The sequence below is a fragment of the Mirounga leonina genome, unplaced genomic scaffold, assembly GCF_011800145.1.
Source record: "Mirounga leonina isolate KUSES-001 unplaced genomic scaffold, KU_Mleo_1.0 Mir_128, whole genome shotgun sequence".
Lineage (NCBI taxonomy): Eukaryota > Metazoa > Chordata > Mammalia > Carnivora > Phocidae > Mirounga > Mirounga leonina.
The window spans coordinates 27,167,122-27,181,814 of NW_023270320.1; the positions used below are offsets into that span (position 1 = coordinate 27,167,122).

At 45.7% G+C, this 14,693-nt stretch overlaps 1 protein-coding gene across 1 annotated transcript in view; it reads right to left on the bottom strand.

The window, feature by feature from the left end:
* The window catches only part of WWC2 (WW and C2 domain containing 2), a 202,419-nt gene extending 188,538 nt beyond the window's left edge, over nucleotides 1-13,881 (bottom strand). The window contains exon 1 of the mRNA XM_035004282.1: nucleotides 13,460-13,881. Coding sequence (XP_034860173.1) covers nucleotides 13,460-13,590 — 131 coding nt within the window. The 5' untranslated portion in view covers nucleotides 13,591-13,881. The remainder of the gene's footprint in view (nucleotides 1-13,459) is intronic.
* Nucleotides 13,882-14,693: the final 812 nt, after the last annotated feature.

Genomic DNA, 14,693 nt, shown 5'->3' on the forward strand with positions numbered 1-14,693 from the left:
GAAAGAAAGAAAGAAAGAAAGAAAGAAAGAAAGAAAGAAAGAAAGAAGAAAGAGAAAAAGAAAGAAAGAAAAGGAAAGAAAGAAATGGAAGGAAAGAAAGAAGGAAGGAAGGAAGTTGGGAAATTTCATATAAGTCATGGTTTTTCTACACAAACCACTACACACACAGCCTCTTTTCAGCCGCAACAGTAAATGCAGTCAGACGGCCTCCGACTAAAAGGCCTCCGACTAAAAGGACTCAACGCTTGGCTACTCGCTGCAGCCCCGTAAAGTCTTTCCTCATTTGAATAGTATTTTAGGAATGTTTTGTCAATGTGTCAGATGATTATTCACTTCTACTGCATTCTTCCCTTCTCTGTGATAATCATGGTCATAGTAACAATTTATTTTATAAGCAGACCATTCGCAACACTAAATGAAGACCTTTTTTTAACCTGACGAAATTCATATATTTATTTGTCCACTATTTCTTTGAAAAGGGGAAGGTTAACTTTAACAACTGTTGCTCATAGCAACACAGGAACAAAAGATTTTTCACATGCATAATCTAAGCATTTAATTAAAATTCACAAACTTGGATCTCAAACCAAGTCAAAAGTAGAAATGTAAGAATACTAGATTTCCAGACAGAAGCAGATACACAATACATTGTTTAGCTCTCACAAAGACAAATAAAAGTGACAGGGAGCAAGAATATACACCTTACGTGGTTCCTCTACAACCACTCTTTTAGTGACAGCTTGTATGCTTCCAGGTAAATTTCATGGCATAAGTAAACCAACCAAAAAAACACCACACTCACTCTTAGTTTCTATCACTTCCCATTTCCGAAGGCTAGCGCTTGAAGTCTCAGTTTCCTAAAATGGGGGCAATAATGGTACCTTATCAAAGGTTTCACTGATTCGATAAATACTCATTAGGAGCTCCCACAGAATTAGACACTGAAATACAACAGTGGACAAATCTAAGCAGTGTAAAGCAAAATATAACATGGCAATTTACAGAAAGAGATTATTGTTCCCCCAAGACTTACACGCAACTGCAAGAGTCAAAGTAAAAAATAATTCCAATCAAGGTCTGTAATTTACACACTTGGTAAAACCACAGTATTTTCAGACAATGGATGGCCCAGCAGGGTTTAAATCCATGAAAAAGAGAGAGCTCTAGGAAAGAATCTGGAAGAGCTGGGGCTCAGCTTTATGCTTTGAAAATTCTCCATTCTTAATAATCAGTTCACCTGGAGGGGTGCAGGTGTGTAGGGCACATTTGGGAAGGTGACAGTCCCACAGAAGCCTGCTTTGGGAGAAGACTGTGGTACAAGGTCAAAGGGTTTTTTAGAACCAGAAGACAAGGATAAAGAGGATTTATAGCATATCGGATCTCAGCCTCTGAAAGAACTTAAAGCGCTGGAATAAGGCAGAAGTGACAGAACCAACTCAGCTTTACTTGAGTACCAAACATGCGCAAGACGCTGTGTTGGGTGCCCTCTGGGGGGCATGAATAAGGAACAGTGTGCATGACTTAACCAAACAGAGCCTACCAACTTGCCCGGGAAAATAAAAAATAAATTCTGAAAAAGTAATAGTTCAATCTGAAGAGTGCACACACAGTGCACGTACAGGATTAAGGATTAAGGCAATGGCAGACGACATGCGGCTAAGTTGTTAAGGAAAGCTCCACGTGTTGAAGCTTCGCTGTGTACTGGCTAGGACTTCCAACCCCAACAGGAGGCCCAGGGCTCTTCCTAGCAGTTGTCAGAGGCGGTAGGTAGTTACATGCACAGCTCTGAAGTCGGAGAGACATGGTCAAGTTCCGCCACCACTGCATCACAGCTTTGTGCCTAAGACAAGTCACCTAACCCGTTAAGCCTCAGTTTCCTAAAATGGGGGCAATAATGGTACCTTATCAAAGGTTTCATTGATTCGATAAATACTCATTAGGAGCTCCCACAGAATTAGACACTGAAATACAACAGTGGACAAGACGGACAGCGCGCGTGCCCTGGTGGGGCCTGAGATGACCTACAAGCAAGGCTCCACAGATGGTAGTTCTACCATCATCACTGTCATCTTTGTCGCCATCAAGTATAAGGGATGTTCCAACGAGAATAAGTAAATCACCTTCGCTGGAACGAGGTTTCACAAACCAAAAAAATAAGTGTATTGAGCCTCAGGCCTGTACTTCATCCTGAGATCTCTTCTTTTCCTTCTCTCCCAGGGATCTTATCCCATCCCACCATTTAAACATACTATCTACATACACCCAAATTTACTATCTCAAGCTCTGAGCTGTCTTCCAAACTCCAGACTCTATTTCTGGCCACCTGTTGGATATCTCCATGTGTATGTTGTAATAGGCATCTCAGACCTCAACTCTAGATTACTGATCCAACTGCATACCAACCAACCATATTCTTCCCTTCGTCTTTCCCCATCTGTATATCAGCAAATCCTTCGTTCCTCTCTTTTCCTCATGCCTCACACAGCCAAAGCACTAGCAAGTTCTTTCCCTTTTACCTAAAAAACATCCCAATCCATTCACTGCTCTCCATTGCCAAAGCCATCATTGTACTTCAGGATCTAATGGTTTCTCACCTAGATTATCTCATCACAATGGCTTCTACCACTTCTCCACAGAGTAGTGATAGCTTGTGAAAAATGGATAAGGTCTTACAAAGAAATGTTCCCTTTATGGAAAGACAGCAGGAACACACACGCACACGCACATATACACCTCCATTCAACTTAAAACTCGTCCAGTGGCTCCCAAATGCCCTAAAAATGTTGATGGTCTATAAGGCATACCTGGCAGACCGTTTCCATGTCTCTGCCTCATCTCACAAGACCTTTGTCCCACTGGGTCTCTACCCTGCGGTCACGCAGGCTGCCTTTCAGCTCTTTGAACATTACCAACCTCCTTAGCACTTTAGGACAGTGGGGTTCGGGAGGACTTTCTGCACTGACAGAAATGTTCTATACTGCACATGTGGCTCATGAGCACTTAACTTGTGGCTAACGAGACTGAGAAAGGAGATTTTTAACTTTATTTAATTTTGATTAATTTAAATAGCCACATATTCCTAGCAGCTATCACACGGGACAGAGCAGGACTAGGGCTTCCGCCTAGCCTTTTCCTCTGCCTGAGCCATCCCAGATCTTCACATGGATGGCTCTTCCTTTTTTATATATATATTTTTTAAATTTTTTTAAAAGATTTTATTTCTTTATTTGAGAGAGAGAGAGAGAGAGCACAAGCAGGGGGAGCAACAGGCAGAGTGAGAGGGAGAAGCAGACTCCCTGCTGAGCAAAGAGCCCGATGCGGCGCTTGAACCCAGGACCCTGGGACGATGACCCGAGCAGAAGGCAGATGCTTAACCGACTGAGCCACCCAGGTGCCCTGGATAGCTCTTTCTTATCCTGATGTTTCACTTAAAAGTCAGCTCCTCAGAAAGGCCTTTCCTTACCACTGCACCCAAACTAGCTCCCACTGACACCATTTATTACATCACCTTGTTTATTTTCATCAAAACACATTCACTACTGCCTTTATAATTTGTCATCCCTAAACGGGAATATAAAAATCCATATAAGTAGGGACCTTGCCTATTCCATTCAATGCCATGTCCCCAAGTTATATGTTAGGCATACAGTGTTTTCAGCAAATCTTTGATGAAGGGTTGAACAAATGAATGAGTGAGTGACAAGGGGGTCAAGTCAGTAAGAGTAGGTTGGGGACAGATTATGGAGGCTGCTGGAAGAAGGCAAAGGTCCTTCAGATACTGACATTTCATTTATATGGGTATGGGGCTCTGCAGTGTTCTTAAGTGCCCCAGGGGAACAGGCAGTCTAAGCAGATCGCACAAAGGAATGGTGCACATGCAAAGCAAGTCTCCATCCTCAACTGACTTGAAATCAATTTTATGAGAACATTAGCGATGCAGACACACAGATGCTCCTACATATGAGACATTAGGAAATCTCTCAAGAATGCATCTATATACATCTAAAGGCAGACCTTCGGCGGGGGGAAGCTGAAAGGGGTATTAGACAATCGAGTCAGCCCTACAGCCTTTGGATCTGCAACAGCAAACCAAGGCATTAATACCAGTTTATAGTTACACAGTCCTAAGTTAAATTACAGTTTATAGTTATATGGTCCTAAGAGAAATGTCATGAGCTGCGCCACTTAGTAGAAAGGGGGAAAGGGAGGCAATGAGGGGAGAAAGTAAACCTCTAACAAGTTCAAACACCCTGACAACTGGCAGAAAGGGAAAGGACCAGCCAGAAATGAACACACCTAGACCTATAAGCAGACAAAACTGACAACCCAGGGATATCACGTACAATACGGATTCCACACATTCATTCACTGTCACAGTTTCAATGGAAAAAAAAAAAAAGATTGGCATTTCAATGTATCTCTATGAAAAACCGTACCACTAAGGAAAACTGCAGAATAAAGTTTTGCGCTGCGTGAAACTGCGTGCGCTTGCTGTCTTTTGCAGTAAAAGTTGTGTCTCCCATGCTTTAAACCTGACTATCAGTGCCACTTAATAAAATTACCTTCTCGTAAAATGGAGCAATATCAGTAAAGTACACAACACATTCCACAGTCTAGCACAAAGACACAATCTTAATCAGGAGTGCAGAGCACAGATCGCTGTCCGTCAATGTTTACTACTGCTGTCGGCACTCACGGTCACGGTCAGAGCCAGTGATCACGACCGCCGCGGCCACGCTGGAAAAGCAGCTCGTGCAGAAGCAGCAAGAGTCGAACCAAAGGAAAGCCTCTCTGCCTGCCCGATCCCGACACACTCCTTTTTACAGAAATAGCAGGGACACTCTTTAGCTAAAAGTCAGTCGCTATTTTGATAATCAAGATAGTGTCCCCATTTCTTTCCATTCCCTACCCCTGCCGCCATGGAGACCAAAGTAAGTTAAATGTACACCTCTGGTCCAATTCTCTGTCGGGACCACCGCGACTCCTCCAGTGTCACAGGAGTGAAAGCACGGTCCCCAAAGCTGAGCTCTGTTACCCCGCCATGCCCCACTTCCCAGGGGCCCCATTTTCAGTGCTGCTCGCCACTGGCCTCTCGGAACCATGAGTTCTTTCCTTTTACTTTTTGTTTTTTTAGAGGTTTATCCATTTATTTTTAGAGAGAGCGAGCAAGAGGGGAGGGGCAGAGGGAGAGAGAGAACCTCAAGCAGACTACCTGCCGAGGGCAGAGCCTGACACAGGCCTCCATCCCAGGGCCCCGAGGCCATGACCTGAACCGAAACCAACAGTTCAATGCTCAACCAACTGAGCCACCCAGGCGCCCCACAACTATGATTTCTTTACTGGCATCAGGGCTAACAATATTGGAAAAATTAGTCACAGAGTAAAACAATCTTAGCCTTTCACAGCATCTTTGGAACACCCTTGACTGTGACAGGCACTTGCTTTATAAAGATAATACATGGCCTCATTTTCTACTTGATCATCATCACCAACTTTGTGATTTTATAAACACCATCAATCTGTCACAGGAAAATCAGTGTTTCCAACCATCAAAACCGATTATTGTATTTGTACCTCCAATAGTAAACTGTAAACAACTATGATATCTCCAGAACTTCAGTTTTGCCTGTTTTTTTCAGGTCCCTACATACAATTACAGCTACTTCAGAGAAGAACGGGTTTGGAAAACTTTATGTGACATGCTGCATTAAAAGAAAAGTAGTAAGATCAGCAAGACAACTCCTCAATCTCAGCATCTGTGTCTGATCCATCATTATACTACATGGTGCCTAGAGCCCAGGTTCTTTGTGAAAAAAAATGATCAATGATAACTGATAAACATACCATTTTATCATGTATGCTCAGTACTTCTTCTAAATGTTTACATAAAATATATTTTTTAAGATTTTATTTGACAGAGAGAGACACAGCGAGAGAGAGGGAACACAAGTAGGGGGATTGGGAGAGGGAGAAGCAGGCTTCCCGCGGGGCAGGGAGCCCAATGCGGGGCTGGATCCCAGGACCCTGGGATCATGACCTGTGCCGAAGGCAGATGCTTAACCAACTGAGCCACCCAGGCACCCCAATATAAAATATTTTTAAAGACTATCATCTCACTTTTTTATCAGAGGTTGGCAAAATTTTTCTGTAAAGGGCCAGAGTAAATATTTTAAGCTTTGTGGGCCATGTACAATCTCTGTCACATATTCTTCTTTGTTTTTGCTTGTTTGTTTACAACCCTTTAATGATGTAAAAGCCATTCTTAGCTGGAGGGTTATATAAAAACAAGGCTGCAGGCTGGGATTTGGCCCCTGGGCCCTAGTTTGCCCACCCCTGCTTTTCAAGTATACCAAAAAAACCCATAATTATATAAAGCAGTCACATTTTGACTAAAGAAAAACACTTCCAACTGTTTTGTGTGTTTTTTTGGTAATCTTTTTAAAATCAACTATTTTGCGGGGGAACAGTTTTAGATTTACAGAAAAAAATGTACTTAGTACAGAGTTTCCGTATATCCCACACTCAGTTTCCCCTAACAGGATGTTATGTTGATTAAAATTAGTGAACCAGGAACGATATATTATGATTGACTAGAATCCATACTTTTTCCAGATTTCCTTAGCTTGTACCTAATGTCCTTCTTCTGTTCCAGGCTCCTCTCCAGGATACCATATTCCATTTAGTCCTCATGTCTCCCTGGGCTCCTCTTGGCTAGGACTGTTTCTCAGACTTCCCTTGTTTCTGAGAATCATGACAGTTTTTTAAAGAGTACAGGTGAGATATTTTGTAGAATGTCCTTCTGCCGAGATTTGGTGGGTGTTCTTCTCATGATTAGACTAGGGTTATGATAGTTTGGGGGAGGAAGACCACAAAGTGTCACTGTCATCACATCACATCAAGGGGACGTCCACATGAGAAAAGCCTATAGCCTCAACTTCGGTGTTACACTGATTCAAAGCGGTGAGACTGGGGAGAAAGGGAAGAGCGATGTGAGACTGAACAGAACTGATGTCTCTTAGCTAACTTTTTCCTGGTCCAGTAATAAGCGAGAGGACACAAAAAGGTGGGGAGAGCGGGAAGGGCTACAAGGCTAGAATAAAGGCGGGAAGCTTGGGTCACGGTAAGGCTAGCAAAACACTAGGCAGAGGGAAAGGCAAATCCAAACCGCAGTTAGATACCACCTCATGCCCAGGAGAAATGCTTAAAACAAAACAAAACAAACCGAAAACAACAAGTGCGGGTGAGGATGTGGAAAAACTAGAACCCTTGGACACTGCTGGTGGGAATGGAAAATGGCTTGGCAGAGCCTCAATAAGTTAAACAGAATTCCCATGTGACGTAGCAGTTCCACTTCTAGGGATCTACCCAAGAGAACTGAAAACATATATTCATACAAAAATTATACATGAACACTCACAGCAGCGTTATTCGTAACAGCCAAAAGGAGGTAGCAACCCAAATGCCCATCAACCGATGAATGGAGAAACAAAGTGTATATGGTATATCCATACAAGAGAATATTATTCAAAGTCATAAAAAGGAATGAAGTTCTGTCACCTGCTACAACATGGATGGTACCTGAAAACATTGTGCTAAATGAAAGAAGCCAGACACAAAGGACACAGTTGCATGATTCCATTTACACGAAATGTCCAGAAGAGGGACAACCATGAAGATAGAAAGTAGGGGCGCCTGGGTGGCTCAGTCGTTAAGCGTCTGCCTTCAGCTCAGGTCATGATCCCAGGGTCCTGGGATCGAGCCCTGCATCGGGCTCCCTGCTCCGCGGGAAGCCTGCTTCTCCCTCTCCCCCTGCTTGTGTTCCCTCTCTCACTGTGTCTCTCTCTGTCAAATAAATAAATAAAATCTTAAAAAAAAAAAAAAAAGACAGAAAGTAGATTAGTGGTTGCCAAAGGCGGGGGGGGGGGGAAGAATGGAAGGTGAGCTCTTAGTGGACAGAGCGTTTCTTTTTGAGGTGATAAAAATGTTCAGGCATTACATAATGGTTATGGTTGCACGACATTGTGAGTATACTAAAAACCACTGAATGTTCCTTTAAAATGGTGAATTTTATGTGATCTTTTTTTAATCTCAATAAAAAATAAAATAATAACTGGAAAAAAAGCCACTGAAGAGAGTGGGCCTGTATATCTGGTAAATCATTTTTAATCCATAACTTACATACACACTGTTGTCTTTAAAAAACCCCTTTCCTATTCTCTATACTTCCGTGATTGTTTTTCCAATAACAGAGCTTCAGAAATGAAGAAATTAGCCCACAATTCTACCAAGAAATCAGGTCAACCAATTCTAATCAAGTTCATAGGGCCAGAGCCCACACAGACTCAGGCCCTATCTCAAGGATCTGACGTCGCATTAGGCTCACTTCAAGAACTCCCGCATCAGCACAAGGAAGCTGGCCATGCCCCGCTTGCATGGCAGCGTCTCTCTCCTACTGACGTTTACGCAAGAAAAGCAAGCACGTGCCATTCACAAGGCAGTTTCTCCAAGTCCCACAAGCAGGCAGGGCAGGATCTTGTCAGGCTGCAGGGCAGCTTCCACACTTCCAGCTCACCTGGGCTTCCCTACAGGAGCCTTAAACACTGGAAGGCCACAAGCCTTGAGGGTTGACTAGGTAACTGGCAATTCAGTGATTTGCAGCTAAAAAAAAAATAAAATAAAATAAATAAATAATAGTCTTTCCTGAAAAAACAAGTGCTGCCCTAAGTCTTCCAACAAAATTACACTGCTAACTACGGACTATTAAAGTCACAGGAGAAATGTTAGTCATATACTAAGCAACCGCTGCTCCCTCCTGCAAGCACTATAGCAAACTGTGTTGAAAACATGAAATACTTCTTTGGGAATTTTTGGAAGACAGCACAGTTGAGTTTAAATTAGTGCTTCCCAGAGTGATTAAAAACAAAACAAAACAAAACAAAACCTTTCTTTAACAACCTCTCCACACTTCAAAAACCATAATCACTCAAATAATTCACAGTAACCACTTGGCACCCAAACTCAGCCGGCTGGAGAGGAATGATTTCCGGCAATCTATGACAATGGCAGTTGTGATTAAGACTGTAAGGGCTGATTTTGTTTTCTTTGCTCTTATAATTCCCATATTTATACCATTAGTCAAAATGTAGCAGCTTAGTTCTCTCATTATTTTTAATCTAACTGGAAAATCGATTGTCTCTGGTTGGTGGTGGATATGGGTAATTTTTTCTAAAGCATTAACAATAAGGAACTGGAAGAGAGTAGCTCAACTAGCATTCTTTCATTAATTTAACAACTTTCTTCATTAATTGACCTAACCAACATTCATTTAACATCTACCATCTACAAAGGACACAGAAAGCAGTAATAAGCAATTAGGTCTCTTGAGGAATTTACACTTTAGCAGTAGGTTTAGCAAAATTACTTGCTTTGACTTTGAAAGACAATACAGAGTTCCTCAGATCCTAATCACGTGCCATAAACTGGGTGTAAAGAGCCAAGAGTTAGCTCAGCCATCAAGGATACCCAGCTGACATCCTCTTCCTCCTGTCACCCTCCCCTTCCCACCCCACCCCCAGAACTTCTGCCATTCAATCAGAAAGCACACAGGTCACTCAATATCTGATGCTAGCCATAAACCAAAGAGTACGTCTATTAGCAAGTTTTTGTGTGGTGGTAAATCTTTTACATGCAACTAGACAAAATGATTGTATCTCAGGATAACATTCAATCCAAGGGCAGAAAATGAGCAGAATTCTACTGAGAGTTTGTACAACCACTCACCCAGTCTCTGAGGCCTGCCCACCTTCGCCCGCTATTCCTCTCAGAGGCAATGAATCCATCCCACCTTTTTCTCCTATGTTGAATGTAGGGGGTGTTTTTTACGCACCGCACCATTTGGCCATGATCTATGGGCCACCATAAACGCCAACTGGTGTGCTCAAAGGCTGTCCGTGGTGGGCAAAATAAGAGGTGAGGGAGGGAGTAGACCCCCAAAATAACAGCTGATCCACTGTGAGGGCGTGGGAGTAGGAGGCAAGGAATCATGGACAGGGAGATTTCCTCAGGATTGGTGAGGGGGGGAGGAGGAGGGCAAAGTCAAGCCCACTATAGTAAAATTGTAATCTATTCAGGAACGAGACAGAGCCCTTAACTCTTCCCCAAACAGAACTTCTAATGTGCCCAAGAGTACACTGAATTTCCAAGTTCTACCTGGCCCTGCACCATTGTTCAATGGGGTCAACCTGGTGGGCGGCCAACCCTACTCCCAAGGCATTCATGAACCAGACCCTACGGGCGGCTAACTCAGGGATCTAAGAATCACAAAAAGTTAACAGGAACCTTTGAAGACCAACAAAGACCGGTCAATCAGCCTGAAAAATCAACACTTAGGCAAAGAGGTTCTATTCCACCCAAAAACCCCTGAGAATGTCCAGGTGTTCCAGCGCTCTAAAGGAATGACACAGGACACAGGCTCTAGAGTCAAACTGTCTGACTTCAAATCCTGGCCACTTTTAACAGCAATGGCAATGTCTCTGTGACTCCATTTCCTCATCTGTAACTGGAAGATAATAATAGCACCACCTCATAGGACTAACGGGAGAACAGAATGAGATCACGGTTAAGAAGCTTAGCCCAGGGACGGCCACACAGTAAAGACAGAATAAATAGGTGCCAGTACATCCTCTATGTCCAGGGGTAACCTGAACTACCGATCAGTTCTTGCAGTGGAATGACAGCACCACCACTATACTATTTGGCTGGGCTGTAATTAGGGACCCCAAACCATCCCTGTGAGGTACGTGGCATTATCTTCATCTCAGAGTTGAAAACGAAGGTTTAGAGGGACTCACAAACTCAGCTAAGCTTACTCAGTTAATAAGTGGTGGGGCAATAAAAGCTTTAATCATGTCCCAGCAAAGTTTGCATTAGGTCATCTACCTCCCAAAGCTTAAAAGTATTTTAATACTTCAGTATTCTAAAACCACTGCTTATTGAACAAGATTATGTTCTTGTAGAAGCCTCCAGCCTTCCACTCCCCCCCACCGCTAAATGTGCATATATATCTATACAATCAGAAATACTTCACCAATTCTGATAGACCGTCAGAATTTTTCTTAACATAAATACAACTGGGTAAGTCATCGTGACCATTTTAATTAATTGACTTTAAAAGTTCAAAGGTACTGCATACCCACAGTTTATCAAGACACTTTTCTTCCAAGATTTGTAATTTGATCCTGTAGAAGAATGGGCACACTCCAATTGGCCTGTGTAACATCTCTTTTTCCATATGTTTGGTAAGTGTCTAACAAAACTGACTAGAGTTCATAGTTGTTCCAAATATCCTCTCACACAATTTAGCAAGACTTACAGTCACTTCATTGCCCTAAAAGAAAACAGAATCAAATTTAAACTAAGTATGTCAGCAATGATCCTGATCTCACAGAATTTTTTAGCACTCCTAGTGAGATCCAGAAATGTTTATAACCAAATTTCTATTTCCAAATACTTAAAGATCTAACTGCTTCAAAGAAAACTGGAATAATAACAAGTCATCTTAGTCAAAACTGTTTATCCACATCAAATGAATTGGCTACCCAGTTTCCTGAAAACAGAGTTCATAATAATTGTTAATCCATTAACAGTTTAAAGTAAAAGGCATGCTTAACTTGTTTAAGAAGTAGTGATATGGATAAGCCAAGTCATATCTTACCTCACTTTCTATTTGTTTTACCCAGGCATCACATGTTCTTTATAATCTTTGTTGGTAAATATAAATGAGACGATATAATTGAACATGCAAAATGAAGGGAATCTGAAATGCCTAAAAATTTCAAGAATTCACTGCAATTTCAAGAACCTGAAACTCCAAGTATGAGAAAGCAGAATTACCACATAACTGTAAAAGTCAAATATTTATACAGGTGCCTTAGAAGTCACTGCTGGGTGCACACCATCATCACTGACATTTACTATCTGTTAAACAGTTTCAAGTGCAAGGGCATAAGTCAAGTAACTGACCTGGAGCGTGAAGTTTATGACAACAACTAATATGTCTGGAGAAACTGTGAAGGTGTGATGCCTTTCCTGACTTTCATCAGGCCAGCAACAGGCAGCCAGGCTGTGGCAAGAGAGAACCTCAGCACAAGTGCCTTTTCTCATTTCAGAAGGGAAACCTAAACTGATACCTTCATGGATAATTTAATAAGGATTGTTCCATAAATTTATAATGCCATTTATGACTTTCTTATAATTACTCTTTACTAGCTTTCAAAAAACAATATTCTTAAGATAAAAGTTAACTAAGAACATAAAGTACGAAACTATTTCAACTTCAAATTAAGAAAAGGGGTAATAGAAGCACCTAAAAGGTTATAAACCCCTAATTTACAATTAGGAACGCCTCCTTAATGGCCAATTTACAAATTTACAATTAGGAATATCTCCTATTATGCTTATAATAGGTCCAACTTTCAGAAATTTTCCTTGTAAGGGTAACAAGACAGATGAGATAGAGTTCCAACATTTGTGAACATTAGGCGAAATTTCAGCTCCTCAGCTCCTTGGACGATGATTTGGTTATGCTTCTCCACTTTACCTCCAAGCAGGACTAAAAAGTGTGTGTTGAAAACTACAAGACATCATGCTAAGCTCAAGTCCGTTTCGATGTTCACTGCACTTCTTTCTTCAAAACAGAATTTGCCTTTTCAAGATCTAAGACTCAGTTCAAGTTTTCAGGTGAAGACTTAGAGTAAGCAGTAAACCAAACCCTCCACCCACCCCCCAAAAAAGCGTTTCTAAACTCTGAGGGGCAAAGCTAGTAACACCCACAGCCAGGGCCCGGCGAGGAAGGGTGCCTGGAACCCCCCCCCCCTCCATGCCCAGGACCTCCCGCCTGACCGGTGGCCCGTCAAGAACTTGCAGTCAAGGCTGGCTGCCAAGGACGGCCAGAGAGATGCCACAGGTGGCTCGGTCGGCCGGTTCCCCACCTTGCACTTAGGCCTTCTCCCGGAGGCTCCCGGCCCGTCCCCGCCTTCCAAAGGCCGAGGCTACCCGCCAGCTCCAATGTGGCCCACTTTAGGTGGAGGCGAGCTCGCGGCAAGGCTCAGGTGGCTCCTCGGGGTCCGTTAACGGGACACGAAGTGCCAGCCCGGGGCGCCAAATTCCACCCTTCCCTCCGGGCCGGGAGTGTCTAAAGGTCCCAGGGGGAGTCGGGAAGGGAGCGGGCAAAGAGGCCCTGGAAGGGGCGGCTCCAACCAAGCCCCTCCGGGGCTCCTCACCGGCTGATGGTCCCCAACCTCCTTCCCGAGACCCCTCCCGGCACCCCGGGGCCGGCGACGCCCCACGCCCCACGCCCCCCGCGCCGCGGGCGCCGCCGATCGGCCGGATCTCCGGGACCACAGCCGCCGCCGCGCTTCTGAAGCGGGTCCCCGCGCCCACCCGCGGCCCGGCCGCCCACCTGTCCCGGGGGTCGATCCAGCTGGTCCTCCTGGTGTTGTGGTCGATGTAGAAGACCTTGCCGTCGTAGTCCCTGGCCTCCTCCCAGCCCCGGGGTAGCGGCAGCTGCCCGCTCCCGGCCCTCCTAGGCATGGTCGGCGGCCTCGCCGGCGAGCGGCGCCTCCATAGGGACCGGGCGCGGGACGCGGCGGGAACGTGACTGCCCGGCCCGGCCGCCGCACCCGCCGCAGGCGCCGGCGAGGGGCTGCGGGGCGCGGGGCGCGGCGGGGCCACGCGCGGGGGGCGCCTCAGGAAGCCCTGCTCTCGGCCCCGCCGGGGATCAGTCCACCATGTCTGCGTCGGAGCTGGCGAGCGAACCCTCCTCCTCCTCCTCGCGGCTGCAGCCGCTGCCTCCGCCTCTTCCTCCTCCTCCTCCCCGTCCCCCTGTGGCCGCCGAGGGTCGCGGCGCCCAGGCTGCCCGAGCCGCCGCCGTCTGGGCTCGGATCCGGGAAGCTCGGCGGAGCGGCGGCCGCGGCGGCGACGGGCCTCCTCATTTGCGTGCGATTAGCATGCGCCCCGCCCCGGGCCCGCCTCCGTCCGCCCCTCCCCTCGCTGGGCTCATCTGCATGCACATTCCTCGCCGCCACATTCCAGGGCTTAACCCTGCAGCTCCCGGGTCCCGCTGCGAGAGCCGGGGCGCAGGGCCGAGCCCGGGGCGGGGGCGGAGGAGGGGAGCGGAGGGACCAGGTGGGAGGGAGGAGGGCGAAGGAATGCACCGTTCGCTCCCTCCCCTTGACCCCAAATATCTCCCAGCGGCCGAACGCCTCGGGTTTTTAGAGTTTGGGGACGGGAAAGAGCTAGAGAGCGCTCCGCAACCTTCTCAACTTCTTGCCGACTTCTAGGGAAACCACAAGACTTTCGAGAGGAAAGGGGTGGGGGAAGCTCTTTTCGGAAGAAAAAGTCCCAGCAACCAGCGAGGGCACAAAGGCTCCCCACGCCGCGCCCTGGGCTACTTGGGAACCCGAGGGCGGTCCGGAGCGGTGGGAAAGTGTGAAAAGCACCGAAAGCGCTTAGCGTGTCCGTGGCGTGTCCGGGGCGGTGTCGCCTCCGGGGCCTCTGCAGAGCGCCTGGCCCTCCATGACCTCAGCCCAGAGGCTACGGGCCTCGCGGCGGAAAGCGAAGGCGGGCCCGGCTGTCCCAGAGCGCCGAGACACGCCTGCCCCAGTGGCCTGCGGGGAAACTCCAGCCTGACCCTG